Source organism: Talpa europaea (genome assembly GCF_964194135.1).
Source record: "Talpa europaea genome assembly, chromosome: 7".
Classification (NCBI taxonomy): domain Eukaryota; kingdom Metazoa; phylum Chordata; class Mammalia; order Eulipotyphla; family Talpidae; genus Talpa; species Talpa europaea.
Window position 1 is genome coordinate 32,611,711 of NC_140074.1, and position 27,337 is coordinate 32,639,047.

The 27,337-nt window shown below is 34.4% G+C and overlaps 1 protein-coding gene across 1 annotated transcript in view; it reads left to right on the top strand.

The window, feature by feature from the left end:
- Positions 1–27,337, top strand: part of BRD10 (bromodomain containing 10) — a gene marked incomplete at both ends in the record, with an annotated part of 89,919 nt that overhangs the window by 36,147 nt on the left and 26,435 nt on the right. The window contains 2 exons of the mRNA XM_084239018.1: positions 11,602–13,019; positions 22,203–22,282. Of these exons, the coding sequence (XP_084095144.1) occupies positions 11,602–13,019; positions 22,203–22,282 (1,498 nt within the window). The remainder of the gene's footprint in view (positions 1–11,601; positions 13,020–22,202; positions 22,283–27,337) is intronic.

Sequence of the window (27,337 nt, forward strand, 5' to 3'; positions counted from 1 at the left end):
TTCCACAGTGGTTGGACCAGTTTGCACTCCCACCAACAGTGCAGAAGAGTTCCTTTTTCTCCACACCCTCGCCAACATTTGTTGTTGCTAGTTTTTTTAATATGTGCCATTCTCACTGGTGTAAGATGGTATCTCATGGTAGTTTTGATTTGCATTTCCCTGATGACAAGTGATGTTGAACATTTTTTCATATGCCTGTTGGCCATTTGCATTTCCTCTTCAGAGAAGTTTCTTTTAAGCTCTTCTGCCCATTTTTTGACTGGATTATTTTCTTTGTTGTTGTTGAGTCTCATCAGCTCTTTGCAGATTTTTGTGATCAGTCCTTTATCATTAGTGTTGGGTGCAAAAATGTTCTCCCAGTTGGTGGGGTTTCTCTTTGTTTTTGTTATTGTCTCTTTTGCTGTGCAAAAGCTCTTTAATTTGATATAGTCCCAGCTGTTTATCTTTGCCTTCACTATCACTGCTTTGGGTGATGTGTCTGTAAAGATGTCTTTGATGTGCAAATCACGTAGTGTTTCGCCTATATTTCCTTCTATATATTTTATGGTTTCAGGTCTTATGTCTAGTTCTTTAATCCATTTTGAGTTGATTTTTGTGTATGGTGTGAGGTGGTGGTCAAGCTTCATTCTTTTGCATGTAGCGACCCAGTTTTCCCAGCACCATTTATTGAACAAACTTTCTTTGCTCCAATGCATATTCTTTGCTCCTTTGTCAAAGATTAGTTGACCATAAATCTGTGGGTTTATTTCTGGATTTTCTATTCGATTCCATTGGTCTGTATGTCTGTTCTTGTTCCAATACCATGCAGTTTTGATGATTATGGCTTTGTAGTATAGTTTGAAGTCTGGGAGTCTGATGCCTCCATTCCCTTCTTTTTTTTTCAGGAGAGCTTTGGCTATTCGGGGTTTTTTGTGATTCCATATGAATTTCATCAATAATTGTTCTATTTCTTTGAAGAATGACATTGAAATTTTGATTGGAATAGCATTGAATCTGTATATTGCTTTTGGAAGGATGGCCATTTTAATAATGTTTATTCTTCCAATCCATGAGCAGGGGATGTCTCTCCATTTCTTTGTGTCTTCTTCTATTTCTTTTAACAGTGTTTTATAGTTTTCTTTGTATAGGTCCTTTACCTCTTTTGTTAGATTTATTCCCAAATATTTGATTTTTTTTGTTTCAATAACAAAAGGGATGGTCTTTTTGATTTCTTCTTCTTCAGATTTATTGTTTGTGTATAGGAAGGCTACTGACTTTTGCGTGTTGATTTTGTATCCTGCCACTTTACTGAACTGATTGATGAGTTGAATTAGCTTTTCTGTGGAGTTTTTGGGGTTCTCTATGTATAATATCATATCGTCTGCAAATAGTGATAGTTTGACTTCTTCTTTTCCTATTTGGATTCCTTGGATGTCTTTCTCTTGTCTTACTGCCCTGGCTAGGACTTCCAGTATTATATTGAAAAGCAATGGTGAGAGTGGACATCCTTGTCTTGTTCCAGATCTTAATGGAATTGCTTTCAGCTTTTCACCATTGAGAATGATACTGGCTGTTGGCTTGTCATAGATGGCCTTTATGATGTTGAGGTATGTTCCTTGTATCCCAAGAATTTCAAGGGCTTTTATCATGAATGGGTGTTGCACTTTGTCGAAAGCTTTCTCAGCATCTATTGATATTATCATATGGTTTTTATATTTCTTTTTGTTGATGTGTTGGATAACGTTGATTGATTTTCGGATGTTAAACCATCCTTGTGCCCCTGGAATGAATCCAACTTGGTCGTGGTGAATTATCTTATGGATACATTGTTGGATTCTGATAGCTAAAATTTTATTGAGGATTTTTGCATCAGTGTTCATTAGGGAGATTGGCCTGTAGTTTTCCTTTTTTGTGTTGTCCTTGTTCGGTTTTGGTATTAGTGTAATGTTGGCTTCATAGAACGTGTTTGGTATTGTCCCTTCCTTCTCAATTTTTTGGAAGAGTTTGTGAAGGATAGGCACTAATTCGTCTCTGAATGTTTGGTAGAATTCATTTGTAAATCCATCAGGTCCTGGGCTTTTGTTTTTGGGGAGGTTTTTGATTACCATTTCAATTTCGCTAATTGTAATTGGTCTGTTTAGGTGTTCTATTTCTTCTTTATCTAGCTTTGGGTGATTGTAGAGTTGTAGGAATTTGTCCATCACCTCTAGATTGTTAAACTTGTTTCCATATAACTGTTCATAGTAGTTACTGATTATTCTTTTGATTTCTGCTGTGTCCGTTGTGATTTCTCCTCTTTCTTTGATGATCCTGTTTATTTGTGCTTTCTCCCTTTTTTCCTTTGTGAGCCTGGCTAGGGGTTTGTCTATTTTATTGATTTTTTCAAAGAACCAGCTCTTGGTTTCATTGATCTTTTGGATTGTTTTTTTAATTTCAATTTCATTTATTTCTGCTTTGGTTTTTATTATTTCTTTTCTTCTACTGGTTTTGGGGTTTTTTTGTTGTTCTTTTTCTAGATCTTTGACGAATGCAAAATTTTTTTTCCCAATTGGTGGGGTGTCTCTCTCTTTTGGTTAATGTCTCTTTTGCTGTGCAGAAGCTTTTTAGTTAGTTGTTTATGTTTTTCTTGACTTTTTTTGCTTTGGGTGATGAGTCTTTAAAGATGTTACTGAGATGTATGTTTTGTAATGATTTACCTATATTTTCTTCTACATATTTTATGGTTTCAGGTCTTACGGCCAGGTCTTTTATCCATTTTGAGTTGATTTTTGTGCATGGTGAGAGGTAGTAGTCTAGTTTCATTTTTTTTACATGTGGTGGTCCAGTTTTCCCAGCACCATTTATTGAACAAACTGTCCATGTTCCACTGCATACTCTTTGCTCCTTTGTCAAAGACTAGTTGTCCATATAAGTGTGTCTTTATTTCTGGGCTCTGTATTCGGTTCCATTGGTCTGTGTGTCTGTTTTTGTTCCAATATCAAACTGTTTCAATTATTACGGCTTTATAGTATAGCTTGAAGTTTGAAAGTGTGATACCTTCTTTCACTTTTGTTTTCCTCAGTAGGGCTTTGGCTCTTCATGGTTTTTTGTGGTTCCATATGATTTTCATCAGTATTTGTTCTGTTTCTTTGAAGCATGTCATTGAGATTTTTATTGGAATAGCATTGAATCTGTATATTACTTTGGGTAGGATGGTCATTTTAATAATGCTAATTCTTCTAATCCATGAGCTAGGGATGTCTTTCCATTTCTTTGTGTCTTCTATTTCTTTTAACAGTTTAGTTTTATAATTTTCTTTATATAGGTCCTTCACCTATACAGAGGGAGGGAACTTGGTTTATTCCCAAGTATTTGATTTTTTTTTTGTTTCAATTATAAAAGGAATGGTTTTCTTGATTTCTTCTTCTTCAGATTGATTGTTTGTGTATAGGAAGACTACTGATTTTTGTGTGTTGGTTTTTTATCCTGCTACTTGACTGAACTGGTTGATTGTTTTGAGTAGTTTTTCTGTGGAGCCTTTTGGGTTCTCTATGTATATTATCATATCATCTGCAAATAGTGATAGTTTTACTTCTTCTTTCCCTATTTGGATTCCTCGTATGTCTTTCTTTTGTCTTATTGCTCTGGCTAGGACCTCCAGTATTATATTGAAGAGCAGTGGTGAGAGAAGACATCCTTGTCTTGTTCCTGATCTTAAAGGAAAGGCCTTCAGGTTTTCTCCATTGAGAATAATATTGGCTATGGGTTTGTCCTATATGACTTTTATCACATTAAGGTATGTTCCTTCTATCCCAAGAATTTCAAGTGCCTTCAATATAAATGGATATTGGACTTTGTCAAATGCTTTCTCAGCATTTATTGATATGATCATATGGTTTTTATTTTTCTTTTTGTTGATGTGTTGGATTACTCTGATGGATTTTCATATGTTAAGCCATCCTTGTGCCCATGGGATGAATCCCACTTGATCGTGGTATATTATTCCTTTGATGCATTGTTGGATTCCGTTGGCAAGGGTTTTGTTGAGGATTTTTGCATCAGTATTCATTAGGGAGATTGGCCTGTAATTTTCTTTTTGTGTGCTGTCTTTGTTTGGTTTTGGTATTAGTGTAATGTTGGCTTCATAGAACACATTTGGTAGTATTCCTTCTTTTTCAGTTTTTTGAAAGAGTTTGTGTAGGATAGACAATAATTCACTGCTGAACATTTGGTAGAATTCATTTATGAAGCCGTCTGGATCTAGGCTTTTGTTTTTGGGAAGTGCTTTGATTACTGCCTTAATTTTGCTGCTTGTAATTGATCTGTTTAGGTGCTCTATTTCTTCTTTATCCAGCTTTGGATGATTATATCATTCTAGGAATTTGTCCATCTCTTCTAGATTGTTGAATGTGTTTGCATATAAGTGTTCATAGTAATCTCTGATTATTCTTTTGATTCCTACTGAGTCTGTTGTGATTTCTCCTCTTTCATTTATAATCCCATTATAAGTGTTTTCTCCCATTTTTTCTTTGTGAGCTTTGCTAGAGGTTTGTCTATTTTGCTTATTTTTTCAAAGAAACAACTTTTGGTTTCGTTGATCTTTTGGATTTTTTTTTTTAATTTCTATTTCATTTATTTCTGCTTTGATTTTTATTATTTCCTTTCTACTGACTTTAGGGGTTTTTTTGGTTCTTTTTCTAGCTCTTTGAGATTGAGATTAGGTTGTTTCTTGAGCTCTTTCTTGTTTCTTGATGTGAGCCTGTATTGCTATATATTTTCCTCTTATTACTGCTTTTGCTGCATCCATACATTCTGGAAAGTGGTGTCCTCCTTGTCATTCAACTCAAAATATTTTTTAATTTCTTCTTTGATCTCCTCATAAGTCCAGTGGTCTTCCAGTAGTGTGGATTTCAGTCTCCATGAAGTGGGAGGGTTCCTTGTTTTCTTTTCATGATTTATTTCTAGTTTGATGCCTTTATGATCAGAGAAGATAGTTGGAATGATTTTGATCTTCATGTATCTGTTGATGCTTGTCTTGTGGCCCAGAATGTGATCGATTCTGGAGAATGATTCATGTGCGCTTGAGGAAAATGTGTACTTGGATTTTTTTGGGTGCAGTATCCTATAGATGTCTGTTAAATCCATGAGTTCTATATCTTTATTTAGGTCTCTAGTGTCTTTATTTTGTCTCGTTGGATCTGTCCATTGGTGAGAGTGGAGTGAAATCTCCTACTATATATTTTCTTTAATATCCGTTTTCAGAGCTGATAATAACTGTCTAATATATTTTGGTGAGTATATATTGATAAGTGTTATAGCTTCCTGATGTATTGTCTCCTTGATCATAATGCAGTGTCCGTCTATGTCTCTTTTCACTTTTTTTAATTTGAAGTCTGTTTCATCTGATATAAGTATTGCTGTTCCTGCCTTCTTTTTTAGTCCATTTGCTTGTAGGACCGTTTACTTTCAGTCTGTGTTTATCTTTTGTGGTTAAATGTGTTTTCTGGAGATAGCAGAATGATGGATTTTGTTTTTTAATCCAGCATGCTACTCTATGTCTTTTTGTTGATGAGTTTAATCCATTTACATTTAGAGTTAATATTGATATGTTGGCATCTGTATTTGCCATTTTGTTTGTCTTTTTTTGTGATTTTATTCCTCGCTTTATTCTAGCCTTCTTAATCATTCCTTTGTTGGTTTTGGCGTTAGGACTTCTTGTAGAATTTTTTGGAGTGGGGGTTTAGTTGTAATGGATTTCTGGAGTTTCTGTTTGTCTGAGAAGATCCATCTTTTTTCTTCATAGAGGAAGGAGAGTTTTGCAGGGTAAAGTATTCTTGGTTGGCATTTGCTGTCTTAAAGTTTCTTGTATATGTTACTCCATTCTCTTCTTGCCAGTAGTGTTTCTTTGGAGAAGTCTGAGGTTAACCTGATTGATTTTCCCTTATAAGTTATCTGTTTCTTCCCCCTTGCCAGTTTCATTATTTTTTCTTTGCCTTGGACTCTTCCAAGCTTTACTTTTACGTGTCTTGCTGTACTTTTCTTTTCATTGTGGTAATTTAGTGTTCTTGCTTCTTGCATCTCTATATTCATCTCCTTTTTCATGCTTGGGAAGTTTTCTTCAATTATCTCCTTGAATAATTTCTCAGATCCTTTGTTTCTCTCCTCACCTTCTGGAATGCCTATAACTCTTATATTTTCTCTCTTCATGGAGTCTGATAATTGTCTAAGGGTATTCTCATTCTTCTTCCTTTGCACTTCTCTCTCTTTTTCTCTTTTGGTTCTTTTTATTCTGTATCTTCAAGAGTACTGATCCATTCTTCCATTTCCTCGGTTTTGTTTTCCATGCTTTTCCAAGAGCTCTTTATCTCCTCCAGTAATCTTTTAGTCTCCTCCTTTTCTTTTATTTCCTTTCTTAAGGTCTCATTTTCATTCTTCCGTTCATTGATTATTTGTCTCACCTCATTATACTTCTTAATCATGATGGTTATTAATTCTCTATCTGACAGGCAGAGAAGTTCTTCCATGTCGTTGTTGTTGAGTTCTGGTGACTGATTTTCTTTTTGTGGTGTGTCCTTCTCCTGCGGGCTTGCTTGGTTATTTGTATTTTTCCTTCTCCCTGCTGTTTGCTTTCTAATTTATTCTATGCATTGGGATATTGTGCCACCGGTGTTGGTGGGCAACTCTCTGGATTGCTCCTTCAGGGGTGTCAGAAACTGTTTACCAGACTGAGACCAGCACTGGTAGGCCAAAACTCCACCGGGGTGTTGATGCTGTGGCTGTGTTGCTGGGCACTGTCTCTTACAGTTTCCTCCCTCTGTATTTACTCATTTCCAGCAGGGAATCAGTTGGTGATTTTGTTCTGGTCTCTAGGTGGTGCTAAAGACCTGTACTTGCTGACCTGTACTTTTCCCCTGTAGTTCTCTGAGAAACAGAGTGGGGGAGGGGAGCACCTCGACACAGGGGCTGTTGCTCATGCTGAGTGCCATGTCTGCCCAGTGCTGTGCCCGTGTTCACCCAGTGCTGTGCCCGTGGCTGTGTGGATCCCATGCCCTGAATTCTGTGCTCTAGTTCTCAGTCTCAGGGTCTCAGATCCAAAATCTCGGATGTCACCCTGTGCAGTGCCCACTGTTACGGCGTGTCTCATGCCCTGGATCTTGTGCCCGGCTCTCAGTTCCAGAATGGGGTCTTGCTCCACGCCTTGTTTCCCTTCTTACTCCTGTTTGCCTGGCCCACTCCCTCTCACAGCCTCAGGGTGGTTTTGGAAACCCTGGTTTCCAACTATCAGGAAGTTGGTGATTTTGTTCTGATCACTAGGTGGCCACAGAGATCTTTCCTAGTATCCTTCCAGAGCTGTGCTTTTTCCGGTGGGTCTCCGGGGAACTGAGTGGGGGTGGCGTGGAATGGCTCAACGGCGTGGGGTGCTGTGTGTTTCCTGTGCTGCTCGTTCTGGGGATCCCATGCCCCGAAATTCGTGCCCACTTCTCAGCTCCCAAGCCCTCAGATCCGGGACTCAGGCAGTAGCCCAGTTCAGTGTCTGCAGAAATGGCACCTTTTGCACCCGCTCCCTTGCCTGGGTGCTTGTTTTTGATTACCCAGTGAGGGTTATTCACCTCAGTGCTGGCTCCTGCACGTCTCCCCACAAACCTATGTCCCAGGGACCTGGGCAGTCAAGATCCCGTATGCTTTTCTAGCACGCTCACTTTTCCACACAAACTTACAGTCTGGCTTTTGGCTATTTGCAGGCCTCTCTGGGGAGTCCTTATCTTCCTCCAATGGCGCCCGGAGCTGGTCATTCATGGTTCTTCACAGTTCCCGTTCGGAGTGTGGTGCCTGCAAGTAGTTCCTTTCCAATCACTGTCCTGCTTGATCTCTAGTTTGCTCTGGTTTTTTGGTTTTGTTTGGATTTTTTTTTTCTTTCTCCTTTCTGTTTTTGGGAGAGTGCCAGGTTTGTGGTGGGGGAGGTAGCAGGGGTCTGATGCTTTCCTCTCTCATCCTCTTTTATTGCAACGTTCCTGTTCAGGCAGTGTGTGAGAGTCACCCATGTTTATCTTCCGTGTCCCTGTTCTCACGGGGGCCTGCTGCTTTTCCTTCCTATTAATCGGCTTTTTGGGAGAACTCACTCGTAGCATTTTTTTCACCACCATGTTGATCCCCTCTCTCCCCAATTTTATTAATATCTTTTTTAAAGATTTATTTATTTATTTATACAAGGACTGGGTATAGTCAGAAGCGTGGGAGGGTGAGAGAATTCACCAGAACCAGAGCAGGGAATAGAACAGGCAGACTAACGAAATACACTGCTGAGGGAGCAGTGGGCGGCAGGAGAGGTCTGTGCGCCACGTGGGACCCTCGCTGGTGGCTGGGGATTGAACCGGTACTGCAGAGGCTGCGGGCAGCTTCGCAATCCAGCGCATCAGCCACCAGGGAGGCCCAATTTTATTAATATTTTTAGAGAACAACTTTTGATGATTTTTCTATTGGATGGTTTATTTCTATCATTGATTTCTGCTTTGTCACCTTTCAACTTTGAATATTTGATTTGCTCTCCTTTTTCTAGTTTGTTTATTGTTGTTTTATCATTTTTTTAAAATTCATTTAAACAACATATACAACATCGTATAGGTTAATATCTCTTCAGCTTATATTACCACACTACACCCACCACGAAAACATCCATAGTCCTTTATCATAAGCCACTGAGTTCCTTCCCCCTTTGTTTTCTACCTTCATCCTCCCCCTTTGGTAGCTTCAGTTTTGCAGTCAATTTCTAGGGTTTGTTTTGGTTTGGTTTTGTCTGACCGTTTGTTTTGTTTTTCTGCATTCTACATATGAGTAAAATTATCTGATATTTGGCTTTCTCCTAACTTTTTTCACTTAGCATAATCCTCTCCATTTTGTCCACGTTGTTGCAAATGGCAGTAATTCATCTGTTCGGGGTTTTTTTAGAGTTGCATAGTACTCCATTGTGTATATATATATACCACGTCTTCCTAATCCATTCATCTGTCTTTGGTCTCTTAGGTTGTTTCCATAGCTTGGCTATTATAAATAGTGCTGCAGTGAATATAGAAGTGCATGTATCCCTTTGAATTAGTGTTTTTGCTTCTTTGGGTAGACACCTAGGAGTCAAATTCCTGGATTTTTATGGTAGATCTATTTTTAACATTTTGAAAAATTGCTATACTATTTTCCATAGGGTCTTGACCAGTTTACATTCCCCCTCAACTGTGTAGGAGGATTCCTGTGTCTCCATATCCTTGCTAACACTTAATATTTCTGGTCATTCTGATATGGGCCATCTTTACAGATGTGAGGTGGTAGCTCATTTTGATTTGCATTTCCCTGATCATAAGTGATACTAAGATATTTATCTTCTTTGGAGAAGTGTCTATTTAGCTCCTCTGCCCATTTTTTTTTTAAGATTTTTTTAAAAGATTTATTTATTCATGCATACAAGAAACTGGGTACAGGCCAGATGTGTGGGAGAGTGAGAGGATTCACTAGAGACAGAGTGGGGAACAGAACAGGCAGACAGATTGAAATACTGCACCATGTGGGATTCTTGCCAGCCGGTTGGGATGGAACCCGCACTGCAGAGGATGCGGACAGCTTCTCTGTGCTGTGCTCAACAGCCTGCGCCACCAGGGAAGGCCCCTCTTCTGCCCGATTTTTGATTGTTTTTTGTTTGGGTTTGTTGCTGTTGAGTTCTGAATTTCTTTGTAGATCTTGGAGATTTGCCTCTTGTCAGATATATCATGAACAAATACTTCCTCCCATTCAGGAGAGTCTTTTCTTTTGCTGTGTAGTTTCTTTTGCTGTGTAGAAGCTTTTTAGTTGATATAGTCCCCCATGTTTATTTTTACTGGTGTTTCTATCTCTGTTGATTTTAGAACATTTCATATAAATTGAATCATGTGGTCCTCTCTGGATAGCTTTGTTCACTTAGTTTTCCAGGTTCAGCCATGTTGTAGCATGTATCGCCACTTAATTCTTTTTGTTGCCAAATAAAATTCCATTGTATGAATATGCTACACTTTATCCATTCTGCAGCTGATGGATATTTGGGGTGTTTTTACTCTTTGACTGTTATGAATAATGCTGCTGTGAGCATTCGTGGTACAGGTTTTTATGTAGACATATATTTTTATTTCTCTTGGGTATATACTAAGGAGTAGAATTGCTGGATCACTTGTTATCTCTTTCATTATAGTCATTTCAGTGGATCTAATTGGTATCTTTATTGTGGTTTTGATTTATATTTCTCTTGATGGCTAGCCATGTTCATTATCTTTCTATTTTTTATAATTCATTTGTATGTCTTCTTTGTAAAATGACTATGCAGATCCTTCCTTCATTTTTTTAATTGGGTTGTTCTTTTATTAGTAAGTTGTAAATGTTTTTGTATTTCTATCCAAGTTTCTTATTAGATATATGATTTGCAAAATATTTCTCCTATTCTCTGGCTTGTATTTACTGTGATGATGGCTTTAAAAGACACAAATTTTTTTAGATAATATCCACTGTATTTTTTTCCTTTTGTTACTTGTTTTTAGTGTCATTCTAAGAACACATTTCCTAATCCAAAATCACAAATATTTGTGTCTGTCTTTTCATCTAATTTAATTTTTTAATTAAGATTTTCTAACATAGCAATAAGAAATTAAGTGGAAAAAAAAGCACTCATAATTCCATCAACCTCAGAGCCATTTACTTTTTCAATACTTTCATCTTGTTCAGGATATGCATATTTTTATTATTGTTATTTGGTGTTAAGACCACATTGTGTTGCAATATTTTTGTGTTTAAACATGATAGTCACAATTGTTAAAAATATTTTTTAAACATTCTTGTTTATTTTTCACAATATGGGATTTTTCCCCTCAGGTGTGATCACCATAGTTTTCCACCACCAAAGTGCTCACACTCCTTCACTCTCCACCACGCTTTTCCCTGCCCCACTCTACTTCCTCATCTCTCCCTTCCTGAGAGTCTCAGATCTATCATCTGCTTTTAAGGTCCAGTCTTGCAACTTGTCTTTGTCTGATCCTTTGTTTGGTTTCTCTAGATTGCATATACATATATGAAACCATCTGGTGTTTATCTGATATTCATAATTTTTAAGGTCACAGATATAGCCACTCTTATTTTCCAATTCTTTAATAAAGCTTTGTATTTCTTATGGGCTAACATCCAGCTAATACTGAAAAACACTTTTTTGCTTCTATTGAATTGTTTTCCTAGTAGAACTTTATGTGAAAGAATACATGAGGGTCAAAGTATGTAAATATCTTTACAGCTCTTATATGAAATTATAAGCACTAGACTATGCTATTATGTGATAAACATGCTTTAGTTTTTTTCATAATTTTGAAGTTGATACATGTTATAGTTGAATTTTATTTTGAGTGACAATAATGTCAGTGATAAACGCCATTAATAAAACTCAGGGTCAAGTTATATGCCTATTTTCTTCTGAAGGAAGAATAGTGGTAGATCTAATGGGACACTTTGTAATGATACTGAAAGCTAGAACAATCCATTGCTTTGTTGATTGCCGATTAATATGACATAATTACTTAAAATTTATTATCTGCTGTTCTCTACTTTAAATAACAATAGTATAATTTGTTAAATTTTCTTTAGGCTTCGGGAGCAGGAAAGAAAAGAAGCAGAAGAAGCTAGTCAAAAGGAAATCGAAGAATGGGAAAGAAAACTACTAGCTCAAGCAGCTCCAACTTGTATGGAGACCATGTGGGAAATACCAGCTATTGGGCATTTCCTTTGTTTAGCCCAACAAATTCTAAATTTGCCAGAAATAGTCTTTTATGAGTTGGAACGTTGTCTTCTGATGCCTCAGTGTAATGCTTTTCTATCTAAAATAATGACTTCTCTATTAAGTCCTCCCCATCGCAGACCTACCTTACATCGAAGACCTACTTTGCCTTATAGGACCTGGGAAGCAGCACTGAGACAGAAAGTACAGCAGTGGTACACTGCTGTAGGGCAGACTGAAAATCCTGATAATTGTGCTGAAAAACTTGGGTTGTGTCCTCAGTTTTTTAAAGTTCTTGGAGAAGTTAATCCATTGGAAGAAAAACCTTTTCATGAACTACCTTTCTACCAAAAAGTGTGGTTACTTAAGGGTCTTTGTGACTTTGTGTATGAAACACAAAAAGAAGTTCAAGATGCTGTACTTGGACAGCCTATTCATGAATGCAGGGAAGTTATCCTTGGTTATGATTATTTGGAGAATGCTTATGTACATTTTCCACAATTTTGTGGCGCTGATGTACGGATTTATAAACAAAGACCTTTTCAGGCCCCAGAATTTCCAATTCCACCCATTAAAATACAAAGAGTACCTCGGATTAAACTGGAGAAATTGAAATCTGACTATGTTAGTACGAGTAATGGAGAACATAGGTGTAGTAGAGAAGGCCTACCCTCTGCCTTTAAGAAAGAACAGGAAATTAATTTTGATTCAACTTGTTGCCCTGCTCAAATGAACTTGGATAATCATGACATTTCTGTTGAAATGGAAGTTAAATCCAACTGTGAAATAAGAATTTGTAGACCCTGTGAAAATAAAAAAATTGATACTTGTAAGGAAAATTTAGAGAAACCAGGGAGTCCAGGGGAAGTTACCAGCTTTGGAGGGCCTCTCAGTCCAGGTGAAATAAGATTTATAGAAAATCAGGAAAAATATGGTGAAGCTTCCAGAGTGAAGGCTGAATCCAGTCCATTAAAAGAAAATGCTCTAAAATCTTGCCAAATACATGTAAATGGAAGTCACAGTGATCATCCAGAAATTAACTGCCACAAAGTTGTAAGGGATTTTCTATTAGAGCAGTCACTGCAGAGCCACAAGAAACTAAAGCTAACTAAGATGAGGGCAAAAAAGAAGAAAAAGAAAAAAAAGAAACTGAAAGATGTTTTGAATGAAAACTTACCAAGAAAGCGTGAAGGTCTTCATTCTCTTGCATTCAAGTCTTACAAACCTGAGATCCAAAATAAGTTATTGATCATCAAAAAGAAAGCAAAACACAAGAAGCACAAATCTGGTAAGCTAACACAAAATTATTGAGCATTACATTTAACCATACTTCAAGTTCTTTCAATTAGGTATCATAAAAGCTTTGATTAACAGGATGAAATGCACACATGTGTGCATTTGTGTGTGTGTGTATGTTTTTAAGGATCAAATTTTACATTGTTCCATATGATTAAAATCTAGAGCAGAAGGGGTTTAAATACTATAAAAAAATTGGTACATTTAAATTTAATTAACAATTGAAAATCTTTGGATATTATATTTTTACATTTCTCTGAACCAATTTCTTCATAAGTGATACTTCCTATCACTTATGAGAAGTGATATTTTCATATGCTAAAGGCAGTATTGTGCAATGGTAAAAGCACTGATTGAGAGATACCATTTCCAGGACTAATGTTCAACTAGCTTCTTAAACTATGGCAAGTAGATTTTCTTTCTGGGTCTCAGTTTCTTTCCCCATACTTAAAATACCTGTCACAGACCTATTTAAATAACAACCAAAAAATCCTATGAATATTATCATTAGTCGTTGGTTGCTCTGTTTTTTAATTACTCTGGTGCTTTTCTATTTATATTGTCTGCCATTGAATCAGTTTTTGTCTCCATTATGGGGAGGATAGGTAAAATAAAAACAGGTGATAATTTATGTACTGCATCATTGATAATGAAGTAGTAAAAAATGCACTATCATGAACAGATTTACTAAACTGTAATATTGCTCACATTGACCCTAACAATAAAAAGTTAGATTTTTGTAAGTAACTTTCAGAAATAAGTCTTTGATTTTATACACAATCCTTTAAGTCATTTAAATTTAGTTGAATTTGGCAATAATAATAATGTGATATATTTATCTAATTCTGAAGTAGTAGTGTTGTTTTATTAACACCATTGTCACCAAAACCTTTTACTAAGTGTTTGTTTATATCCTACTTTTCATGTGTTCAAAGGTAATTATGATTTATGGTAGTTTATAAAATAAAATGGATATTGACATAGGTCCCATATGGACTGTACAAATGGTAGAATAAAAGTATTAGCTACTAAAGACTGGATTAAAAATAATTTATATTGTAAGCAAAAATCATTTTGCTTCATTGTTCAAATGGAAGTTCAGAATGCTTGCAGATCAAAGAAAATTTATGTGAGTTTTATATCAGTTCTACACAAGTTAATGAGAAATCTCAGAAGCAGATTCAACTTATAGTTATGAACCCCCTCTTAATCTGTTTAGTTGGAGAGAAAAGACAGGCATGAAATAGAAGTAACAAACTTGCCTACATAATTTCTCATTTTATCTTCAGAGCAAATTTTAGAATGTCAGTGACAAAAATGCATAGTTCTGGCAAATACAGTTTGTCTCTTCCTTATTAACACTGAGTAGCATAGCCCAATTTTCTTTCTTCATCATTTACAAAATTCCTTACTGTCATGACAGTGTTACATAAAATGTTATAAAAAATAACAAAACATTTGTTTTATATGACTTTCAGTATGTTTGTCTTTCTGAGGATTTGTCTCAGCTCCTTTAAGTATGAGACATAGGGTTGGGGGATACCCTAACTCTTAACACTTACTTTAAAAAGAACGCATTTCTCTTTTTAAAAGTGAGCTCTCTGATCACAGGTTTGGGAAATGTTTCTATTAAATAGTCACATTGTACTTTAGTACACGTCCACAGTGCATTTTCTGAAACTTTTACCACATATGTTTCAGACTTCAGAAATCTTCATATTATGGAAAGGTATTTGGTATATGTTTATTAAATATCATCCCCAGTGAAATTTGAACAGCCTCTATAATCAAATACATAATTCTTACAGGAAAATACATGAATTAGGCAGACTTAATGAGATAAAAGACTATAAAGGGCATATAACAGTTAAGGTCAGGCTTTGTTACAATATAAATTATTTTTAAAACTTTAGTTTTTAGAATCTTTTGGATTTTAGTATTGTGGATAAGTGACTCTGGCCTACAGGCATTAGGATTCTGAAAATTTTTTGACGAAAATTGTTTGGCTTTGTTTACCTAGTAGTCTTTAAGTTTATTTGAGAAGTTTTTTTCTAGACAGTAGTATTGTGTTAAGTATAACATAGGATAAGCTATCTGTGTCATCCATGACTTATGATGGTAGGTTCATGTAGGTTCTATATTTCATGTACTTATCTGGCTCATTTTATGTGAATATGATAATCTGGTCCAATTATGTTGGTCGTTTTAAGTTTTAATTTTTGATGGGCTTGCCAAACTCAGTAAGCCTTTTTTATTGTACTCAAAGATGATTTTTAGTAGAAGGCACAAAGAAAAATTGGTTGGAAGTGATTTAGTTTTAGTGTACTAGCGGCAGTTTTGCAGCTTTTAGTTTTTTTGGTCTATTTTCAGTATTGGAGGTTTTTTCCTGCCTTTTAAATTTTAAATTTATTTTTAGTTATTTAGTGTAGAATAGAAACAACATAGAATAGAAAAACAGAATTTTCCCTGTTGCTCATGTTTACAATACCAAATACATCTCCTTCATAATAATTACAAAATTTGTTCAAAAATAGTTGCATATATTTTTAGATCATTTTGATCATTGTCCCCTCTTTATTTTGCAACATTCTTGAGAACAGAAAGTTTTTTTTCTCATTTTGCATCCATAGCATTTAACACAGTGACTGACACATGTAGAAATTTATTTAAAAAATAAATGAACACATAGTATGGTTCACCATGTTATAACAGATTAACATCCAGTATGTATTTTTCATATTTTTTCAATACTTTTAATTTAATGAATAGGATAATTCTATGCATACCATTTTATAATTCATTTTCTCACCACATAATAGTGTGCTGTGAACATATTTGTGCACTAAATAGGTTTCTGCAGCACCATTTTAAGTGACTGCATAGGATTCTATTTTGTGTATTTTATAGTTCATTTTATCATCTTTATTGAACATTTTGGTTATTTTCAATAATATATTATGTATAGAGCAGATCTAGAGTTGGCTGATATGATTAGAAAATTTTAAATAAGACTTTTTATAAAACTTGACAAAAATGATTAAAGGTACATTAATGTTTTTGGAAATCTTATCATATTTTAAGTTAATCATTTTTTAAAAAGATTTGTTTATTTATACATACAGGAGCTGGGGTACAGGCCAGAGGTGTGGGGGGTGAGAAGATTCACCAGAGACAGAGTGGGAAACAGAACAGGCAGATTGACTGAAATACACTGCTGAGGGGAGCAGCGGGTGAGTCAGGAGAGGTCTGCTGCGCTATGTGGGTAGCTCCCTGGTACCTCTCTGGCCAGGGATTGAACTTGTGCTGCGGTGGCTGCTGATAGCTTCATGGTTGCGTCTTAACCCTTTTTGCCACCAGGGGGCGCTAAATTAGTCATTTTTACCAATTTAGTTTGGAGAGTTTTTTTCCTTCTCACATGGTCATTATTTTCAATTGAATCATTTTGTGGTAGCACCTCTAAATGGATTAAAATAAATAAGACAAGTGATACTATTCTCTTACAGTTGAAGACGCTAATGCTCAATAATGGTAAATAATGTCATTTAATAATTTGTTAAGAATGTTGTAAAGACTGCATAATAAAAGCTCAAGTGAGAGGCTAAATCAGTGTGCTATAGTAGTCTGGGAAAGTTTCACAGCAGCTGAAAGAATATGAAGAATAATTGAGACTGGTTATATAAAAAATGGTGAATAATGTGAGAAGAAACATGGAGGTATAATTAAGCTAGGTATCACTGAAAAATTTAGCAATAGAGAAAAGCTTGGAGAAAAAGTTGAAAAGTTGAGGTTTTTGAAGCTGTTTAAATGATGGGAATATGCCATTTAGGGATGATCTCTTTCTAGGCATGTTCTGCTGTTTTCAATAATTGAATCATGAACCTAGTGCAAGGAAGTAAGCTTGAAATAAGAAGTCATGTGTGAAAAGCAATGAGCTGCTTTATGCAGAAGGACTGAGAAAGGAATGAAATCTATAATATTTGATAACATCCAGGGCCATATTTGCAATAAAGGTATATAGTTCTGTGTTGATAGCGCTATAGAGCTGTGTGTCACTTAAATGACAAAATATATACGTTATATGACATATAAGTGTGTCACTTATATGACAACTCTACATCATGTTCTTTTGTATTAATGCCTTCTACTTATTCCCCACAAAGCAAATGCTCATATAATGCTTACTGCGTACCAGGTGCTAATCTGAACTTTTATACTTACTATCTAATTTAGTGTTCATAAAAACCTAATAAAGTCGATGATATTATTCCCCATTTTGTAGATTTTAAACTGAGATACAGTGAGATTTATTAATGTGTCCAGAGTCACATAGTGTCAGGTTTAAGAGAGAGGAATTTGTGAGGTAATTAGAACATTCGAACAATATTTTTAAAAAGCTGTGAGGAGAACTGGCAGGGTTTAGATGAAAAAGTAGAAAATAACTTTAGGAAGAGAAAATTCTAAATCCAATTAAGGAATGTTTATGTGGTTTATCACATGGACAGAAGAAAATAACTTGAAAGATATTTTGCAAAAAAGGAGCAGAAATTGACAGCTGATCCACTACTCAAAACTAAACAGAAACAAATCAGTGTTCAAGATTTATTAATTTATAGGGTTTAAAAATTGCCAGTATGATGAAAAATTTGCTTGATAGGTAAGAAAAATCAGCATTTTCTTAAAGTTAAATTGCTTATGTAGAGATGGAACATTCCAGAAACTTCTGTGGGGTATAAATGTTAGCTCAAGGCTTGAACATTTAGTAAATAAAAGTAAAATTTAGATTCCATTTTTGCGACTTCATATTCCAGGCACTTTCCAAATTCACTATTTAATAATACAAATGCTCTTGGGTTTTTACTTTTAGTAATGATTAATGTCTTATATGCATTCATTTATTACCATGATTCCTAAAGTGAAAACATTGAAAGAGTAGTGAATGTGGTGGGATCATTTTTAAATATGGGAAGGCCAGATTTAGAGGAGCATTGAAATAGAAGTTTCTGAAAACTCCAAAGGGCCAAGAAGTAAAGACAGGCAGGGAAACTAAGGAATGGAGAGAGAGGAGAGGAATAAGGATGTGGCCTGAGAAAAGAAGAGTTGTTTTGAGGATTATAACTTCTTTCATTTTTCTAAGAGGTGCATCTCCACATTTTAGAAAATTAGAGTTTTGTTATAAGTTGTATTATAAGTTATATGAAATAGGTTTTTTTTCAAGTAAGACTTTTCTTGAGCCATTCTAATCATAGTTTTTTTTTTAATTTTTTTAAAGATTTATTTATTTATGCATACAAGAGCTGTGGTACAGGCCAGAGGCGTGGGGGGGTGGGGGGGTGGAGGGGGATGAGAGGATTCACCAGAGACAGAGTGGGGAACAGAACAGGCAGATTGACCAAAGTACACTGCTGAGTGGAGCAGCGGAAGAGTCAGGAGAGGTCTGCTGCGCCATGTGGGTTGCTCCCCTGGCTGGCGGGGAATCGAACTCATGCTGCAGTGGCTGTGGATAGCTTCATAGGTTCCATCCCAACCCTTGCACCACCAGGGAGGACCCCTAATCATAGTTTTTTAAAAAAAAAGTTTCCGTAGATGAACTTATAATTTAATTATTAGGCCACATTAAGGTTTCCTTATCCATTTTCCAAATATAAATTGATACTTTTTGTCCATGTGTGCATTTTAGGCTTACAGAATGTGTTGAAGTTCTGTCTATGTTCTAAGCTGACTTCTGACTTCAAACTCCCAAGATCTGAGAATTATATCCTGTTTTATGAGACCAGGTGACTTAGGGCAGTGGGGATTAAAGACCTCTTAGGGTGTGATCAAGTAAGTGGTAAGGGAATGGAACCCACATGGGCCGGGAGGGCAGTAATGTAACTTGCCCTATGTACTTAACTACCCTGAAGCAAAAACAGTATCAGTTAAAAGTCATGTGGTTTTGTAGTATCCTATGCTCTGTTTTTAAAGTAATATGTAATAAAAAGGAAGAACTTATTTTTACTTAAGAATACTAAAAAATCTGCATTCAAAAATTTTTATTTTATTTTTTTTAAAGATTTATTTATTTATACAAGAACCAGGGTACAGGTCAGATGTGCAGGAGTTTGAGAGGAGGATATATAATATTAATAGTTTGCAAGTCTTTAAACTCTAATCAAAAGGAATGTTCTGAAATCAACCAGAAACAGATTACATCCCTGCAAAAGGTTCAAAGAATGTAGTATTATCATAAAAAGAATGTAGCTTAAGTGAGACACATCTAGTGCAAATACATGCTCTACTACATATTAACTAAAAGTCCTTCATCAGTTTATTTTTATAGCCTATTTTATAGCCTGTTTTTCAATCTGAAAAATGAGTTAATACCTACTTTCTGTACCGTTAACAAAGACTAATTTGGAGTAGCAAATGCATAGGTCCTGACATTGGTGCTTGGCACCTTGGTAAGAATCATTAAATGGTAACTATGATTTTTGAGCGGTTAAAATTACATCATGGAAATAGCTTGGACTTTGGAGTTAGACTTTCTGGCTATGGTGCTTGCTTAGAGTGTAACTCTTGAGTATGTTTAAGTGATCTTTATCTTTAGTTATCCCACATTAAAATGAGGTATTGCCTACCTTAGAAGATTGTTTTGAGAATTAACTAAGGTAAATTTATATAAATCACTAAGCATCTGGCCCATAGTATGCGCTCAATAAATATTGGAGGTTTAGTTTTGCTGCCACTGCTAGGTCATGTTGTAAAGCTTTTGGCTACTTAATGTAATTTTTTTAAAAGCCTTTGTCAGTGCTTTTCCTCACCATAAGATGTACTCAAATGGGTGCTCAGAATTGTAAACAGTTACCTATCTTCCTTTTTCTAGCTCAAGACTGGTCAATTTTCTGATGAAATAATTCTTGTGTATAAGGATTATTTCTCATAACTTATGTGCTAAATGTTGTAAATATAAAATGAATAATGTAATTTCTTTCATCAGTAATCCACAATCTAGAAAGAAAGAGAAACAAAGAGATAACTAAATATTGCATGATAAATATGACATTGATACATTTACAAAGTAAACTGATAACACGGAGGACCTATTTGGCAAGGAGAATTAAGATGAAAGTTTAAGTCTAAGCTTTTTACAAGTTTTGGCTCATTTAATTCTCACAAAGTTGGTAATATTATCCCTGCTTTGCTGATGAAAAAAATGCACTAGGAAATAATGGTGTTTGCTCAGGTCTTGCAGCTAGTAAGTGGTCAGAGATAATACTTAAGACCACTACCTAAGATTATTTCCAGTTACTTAATAATGTTTAAATATCCTAATGATATGACTGGGAGGAAATATCCAGTAACCACCTTGAATCCATTCAAATAGAGTGACTGCTAAGGTTAACTGAGAATTTAATTTAGTACCTGAGTTTAGTGCCTATGTGGCAACAATATGAAATTCATTGGGAGTATCAAGGGCAACCTCTGTTGTGCTTATAAATACAAAGTCAATTATTTTTTTAATGAAAACAGTACTAGGACAGGGGTGAGCTGGGGAAGTGGGGACCAATGGGGTAAGGATTAAGGAAGGATTTCACTTCATTCAAATTGCTGTTTTTATAGCCTTCCCAGATTTAGGTTGGCAAGGGCCAGCCATCCTGGTGTTCACATTCATGAGTTCCCTTGAGAGAGAAATATTACATCCAATTTAGAAATCAATTACTAGATATATTACAGAGAGAGCAAGAATTTAGTCACCTTTCCTTGAATATTCCTTGTTCAAGCTGTCCACCCATTTACCTATTTTCATAGGAGTTATGTTCTGGTGTAACTACTATATAAGCACAGAAGCAAATAATAGTGATAGAAAAGAGATACATATTTATTTTAATTTAATTAAAAGCAGATAAATGATTATTTTGTGATACTTGTTAGAAAAAGAAAATAAAACCTATGTGAATGTCAGCAACTTAAAACTTCTAGCATTCAAGCATAATATTCCTGTAGTTTATTGAATCAGAAGTTAGAAATTATCCAGCTTACAGTTCTCTGATATGCTTAAAAAGGAATACAGAAGAAAATAGTTTTGTTGTGACCTGGATTTGTGCTGTGAGTTGAATAAAATGTTGCAATCAAATAGACTGTTTTCATACAAGGAGGATCATATCTGCACAAGAAAATCTTTGGAAAGGAACATTAGAGATTATGTAGAGCTAAGGTGCCTTGTGTACATACTCATTTTCCTTTTTGAAAAAACAATAACTTTTAAGCTGATTTTAACCTCCAAATGATTGTGAGCTAAAATTAACTTTTAAGTTTTTCTAATTAATTTTTTTATTCCCTTACATAGAATTATAAGCTCCCAGAGGATAGGGTTTTCATTTTATAACTCTGTTGTCCCCATTATGTATACAGTGCTGTATATCTTGTTTGTTGAATAATTAGTTAGCAGTTCATTAACTGGTTTTGTTAATTACAAATAGGGGAAAACATTTTTTTATTTTACTTTAACGTGTTTCTGACTAAAAATAGAAGATATGTGTAATTTCGTCAGGTAAATTCTTAGTAGGTATACTTCAAGCTATACTATGAACTGGATTTCTTTAAGGATGTGGTTTATTTTTCAGTGATTTTCATTGCACACATGACTAGGTGCACTTTAAAGGGAGATGTTTATCTTGTTTTAAAACTGGATATTGAATACTGCCAAAGGCAGCCAGCCCATTAGGTGAGTGCAGAGAGCTAAAGGGATAGAAAAACCTGTTTCCTAAACTGTGGAGGGGATTTTCGCATTTAGGTTGGCTAAAGACCATAGTCTTGAGAGTATAGTTGTATGCAATTACTGACTGTGGGAGACTTTGTTAAAGGTAAGGGTTTTTTTCCTTATGTAATCTCATTTTAATTTGTGTATTAGACTTTTAACTGAGCAGTTAATCTTAGTGCAATAAATTGTGAGCTCTGCACCTCATTGGAGAATGTGAAATTTGGTTCTTAAAGAAAACAGCATTTGTTAATATGTCTGTTACAGGTAGTTGTAGTTTAATGTTTGCTCTTACTGGGACTTGCTTTGATTCATCATTTTTATTTGACTCACTAAAAGCCATCTGTTATAATTTAACTTTCAAGGTTCTGTGTAATTTGGTTTTTGTTAATGAAGTTCTATAAACAGCATTATGAAGCTTTTCTCTTTTAATCTTGAAAGGAAAAAAATCCATATCTAAAAAAGCAATCACAAAGAAGAGGAAAACAGTCACAAAGTCACCTACTGTACCAGAATTTCAGGTAAATGTTTCGACTTTGTCTCAGAATTTTTAATTTTTTGTTTATTGTTTTTGCCTTTCCCCAAGAGAGTAACAAAATGCTACAGTAACATATTTTCAATAAAATATTTCCAACTATGACTTTTTCCCTGCAAGTGCAGACATAGCTAAGATATAATCTGGTAGTTTTAAAATTTACCTGTATTTTTTTCTCTTGATAGTCAAAAATATCTGTGGGGTTTTTTTTAATATGTTATAGTGTTTTGTAGAAGTAGTTTAATAGAAATACATAAAAGTTAATGAAAGTCTTCCAAGAGCAAATCATAATTTGTATATGGACATATTCTCTAGGCAATCTATTTTCATTTATTTAGACACTGAAATGGTAGACTTACTAACTTTTAAAAAAAGATTCAAAAGTTTTTTTTAATGTAAGTTAATAGAGGTAAATTTTGAAATGCTAGCAGATTAAATCTTACCACTCGCTTTATATAATCATATGGCAGTACATAACAACTACTTTTTACCTTTTGCAAAAATGTTTAAATGATGATTCAGTTAACTTTTACTTGATATTCTCTCTGAAGTTCATATGATTATGTGAAGTTTTTCATTTGTAGCTGACCCTAAAATGTGTATAGCCCCTCATCCTAATTAAATACTTTTATTTTTTATTTTTAAAGGTGTGTTTTCTTCAACAAATTACTTTTTATTAATTTGCCCAATCCATTTCTGAAAGTTTTATAAGTATAATCTAATACTTCAGTGTCAAAAAATAAACGTGATGTTAAAATAATTGTAATAACTGTGGAAGTACTGGTAATATATTTGTGAGTTTAAGTTACATATATTCAAAATTATAGAAACATCTGTTTTTCAGCAGAGATCCTATTTTGGGTAGTATTTTTATGAGAGAAACTAATTGGCAAAATTTAATATTTTTAAATGAACAGTGAAAATAGACATGTTTATCTCTTGGTATTTTAGAGTATTTTTAATGACATTCTTAAGATGAATTATGAAAGTTTCTGTTAAACTTTTCTATATATAATAACCTAGCATATATGGTAAAAAATGTATATTTACTATATACTTAACTTTCTTTCTACCACTGTTATACATATTATTTAGTGCTATAATACTATATATCATTCTTCCACTGATGTCATGCTAGCCTTTTCTATTTCTTCCACTCATATTTTCCTTCAATCCCTCAAACTATTCATCCTGGCACTACAGATCTCACAATAGATCTGGCCCACTGTTCTTAATTGTCTCCATTCCAATCTTGGTGGATGGACTCTTATATGTAATAAGTGGCATAGACAGTGTTTTTAAAGTGCATGGCATGAAATCAGTTTAATAAATTGCCTAACCAACATCTCTCTTAAAATAGCAAAGTTAAATAGAAAAGAAGTTATAAGAATGTATAATATATAATAATGGTAAATACTCTTTCATGAAATTTTGGTTTCTATCAGTGTGTTCTGGCATGCAATTATAAAATGTGTTTTTTACCATTGCCAAGGGCAACATAGTTAGAAAAACAGTCTTGAGAGATGCTTTCAGTCAGTTATTGATCATTTGCTCACCATGCACAGAAACATAAGGTCAAAAGTACATGTTTTGCCAGATTGAGCTGTTTGAAATAAACTAATTAAATCACTTTCCTGGTTCTTAAGGGATTCTAGAATGTGTGTGTCTATGCATAAATGTGTGTGTGCGTGTGTGTGTGTGTGTGTGTGAGAGAGAGACTAGGGGTGGGGAATAGTTAAGAGAACAGTGGTCCTTATGCCTGGTTTACAGTATGAATATTGATATTACTCAGAAAGAAAATTGATTGTTTTTCTCAGGAAATAGCTTATTTGCTTCAGATAAGCGAAAAATAGGAGGTAGTATTAATCACTAATAAATTTTGTTACAAGCCAAACTTAGTGTTGCTTTTCAGTATAATTTTATGTAGTTTGTTTTTTTAATTATTTGAAAGTTCCCCATATGTAAGAAAAATAATAAAGTTAATTCATTTCTTTACAAAAATTCTTGAAGATGACATTTAACACCCCAGATTCTGCAAATTTTTCATATTCTCCATTTTGTCTTAAATATGATGTTTATAGCATTAAGCATGAACTTACCTTATATGGAAATGGTTAGGTAGAAAAATTTCTTCATAGTACTCATTCTAATGTATTACTGAAAATAATAAAACTATTGGTGAATAGATACTAGATCCCATTGTGAAACCTGACCTATTTGCCAAAGGACTGTATTTTAAATGGATAGCAAAGCATGCTTAAAGAGAAATGTGTGCAGGTATTAAGTCATGAAATTTATTTTTTAAATACCTAATGAATTTAAAAGGGTGAATCCTGTTTGGACCCCAACTACTTTTTTAATGTGACATAGTGGTTTCACTGAGTTTTTTAAAACTAGAAATCAAGCTTATCTATTTGCTTCAGGAAAAATCCATGTTTACGTGTATACACATCACTATACCTAAGTATGAGAAAGTAATCATCCCACCTTTAAGTGTACCCTGTAGGCATTCAAATGTGGATTGAATTTATTTATTGGTGTATATTGTAAAGGGACTAACCATATCTATGCAACGTTTTCCTAAAATTCTGCCAGTGGTTCTCAAACTTTAGGCAATATAAAAAATAATCTAATGCCTTTATTAAAATAAAGATTTCTGAGTTTTATCCTCCAAGTTTCATCCTTGATTCTGTGGGTCTAGGTGTATAACAGTAATCTGAAGAGTGGCTAATTAGCATATGGATTTGCTAGCTGAACTACTTGAGTTTAAATGCCAACTCTACCATTTAGTAGCTCTGTAACCTTCAGTAAGTTACTTAGACTCTCTGTGCTTCCATTTCCTCATCTGTACAATGGGGTAATAATAGTTCCTACCTGAACAGTATTATTGTTGTAAAAATTAAATCCTAGAACTTACTATTTTAACACTAAATTTCTTTTTTCAAATAAGCATGCCAGATGCTTCAGACAAAAAATGCTGAGTTCTGAGTAAGGAAATCAGTTAAGAATTGCCTTAAAAGTGTGAGTTTTTGACTTCTTGCCACTTTTTCCAGCTACATAAGACCTTGAAATAAATCTCAGATTTGATCATATTTCATGAATCTAATCTCATGACTAAGCTTACAAGAATTTGAAAGGTGAAAAACAAATATTGTTTGCATCATATATTTAATAAGAGGGAAAACTTAGACTTGGCCCTACTCTAGTATTATGGTGGGTTACACAGTTGGCATCATAGGGGAACTTGTTAGATTTTTTTTTAGCTAGCAATAGTTGGGGGACAAAAGGAAATATTTTTAGTATTTAGCATATTAGTGAATTTTTTTCAAGCTACTTGTGACTGTTAAAACAACTATTTTTCTTTGTCAGTTTTGTTAATGTAAGAAAGACTGGGAAAGGTTGAAAAGTGATTTTCTAAGTATAGTCAATTTTACCAAAAAGCCTTTAATTTGTTCAATATTTGAGAAGTTCAATATTTGAGAAAAATCTAATACATGAAATCTCTTTTATACAGTTTTAACAAAGCCATAGAAAGTATTTTTAAACTTCACTGTGTTAAATTATCAGTGGGTTTTTTAAATGATTTAAGAGCGTTAGTTACCATGACTCAGCTTTTTGTTGGTAACCAGCACCTTAAATGTAATGTATACTTGTTTCTGTTCAATGTGTGATTTATTCTAAAGTCTGCTTTCCAGAAGAAATCCAGGATCCAGCCTTACATACATAGTAATGTTTTCAAATGTAAGTTTAAACTCACTGATCCTTAACATACTTCTGAAACTGCTACATTAGTCCATTGAGCCAATGTAGAAGCTAAGGGACTTTATTTCATAATAAAATACTACCTTCAATGTAACAAATTGGGACCAAAATTAAAATTAGTGTTTTAACTGCTTCTCTGTGCTAAGGACATTTTGATTATGCTATTTTGAATTGCTACCTCTTAAAATGAGTATATCCAGTTAAACTGTTTGTTTCACTTTAACAGCATGAGTTATTTCCTTCCTTAAAACATGGTATATTAAAAAAACATCTATTTTTAATCATAGAATAGTAAAAATATTTTGATATATTCAGGTTATTTTCATGCTATACGTGATATGCTTATTTGCAGATTTTGAAGTAATCATAGCTGATATGATCATGAATGAGAAGAAATTTTTCATATTTTTAACAGCTAATAGTATACTTTTGCTTAAATACAATATAAATTTTGTATTTACCACCATGTGTTTAGGGTTTCCCTTACAACTTTTATAGTAAATTATAAAATCATTTTATTAGAATGTTAATGAATATAATCCATTGTATTTGGACCTATTCATTTTGACTTTTCTGTCTGGTTTTCCCTTTTAAATGTAATTTACTGTATTTCATGTTTGTATGCTACCTCATGTCCTTTTTGGGGGCAAGTAAAGTAAATACCTCTCAAACCCATTGAGTTTATATCCAAAGGACATGTTTTCTAGCTTGAAGGAATGATAAAGTAAGGAATGATTTATTGCACAATTTTTCTACGTTTTGGTCATGGAGTTCTTTTAATCTCTACGTACGAAACTCCACTGCATCATACTCATATTTCTGCTTAAGTTGAAGAGAGGGCCTTTTAATAATTACCATTTAGTAGAAATGAAAACCTTCATATAAATTAAATCCTAAAACTATCATATTTAATTGTTGTTACTTTTGTTTTATTTAGGAAGACCCTGTAAAGAATGTGACATAGTTAGGAGGAAGATAAGTTCCAGTTTCTGTGGTTTACTCTATTAGTATGTCACCTTAAGTTTCTTTACTTCTGTGTTTTGATTACCTTCTGTGTAAGTTGGACATACACCTTTTTAGCCTAGCCAGAGTTTTGCACCAAATTATATATTTTTGATCCTTTTCGGCTCTAACATTTATGACTGTGGCTTGGCCATCGGTGTGTCAAATACTCCCTCTCTTGAGGGAAAGTGTGACAACTTTACAGAGGTTCCTCCTGGGGAATAAAATTCTTGTAATCTAAGATTCTGTGGAGCTTTCCTTTTTCACCCCTAGAGGC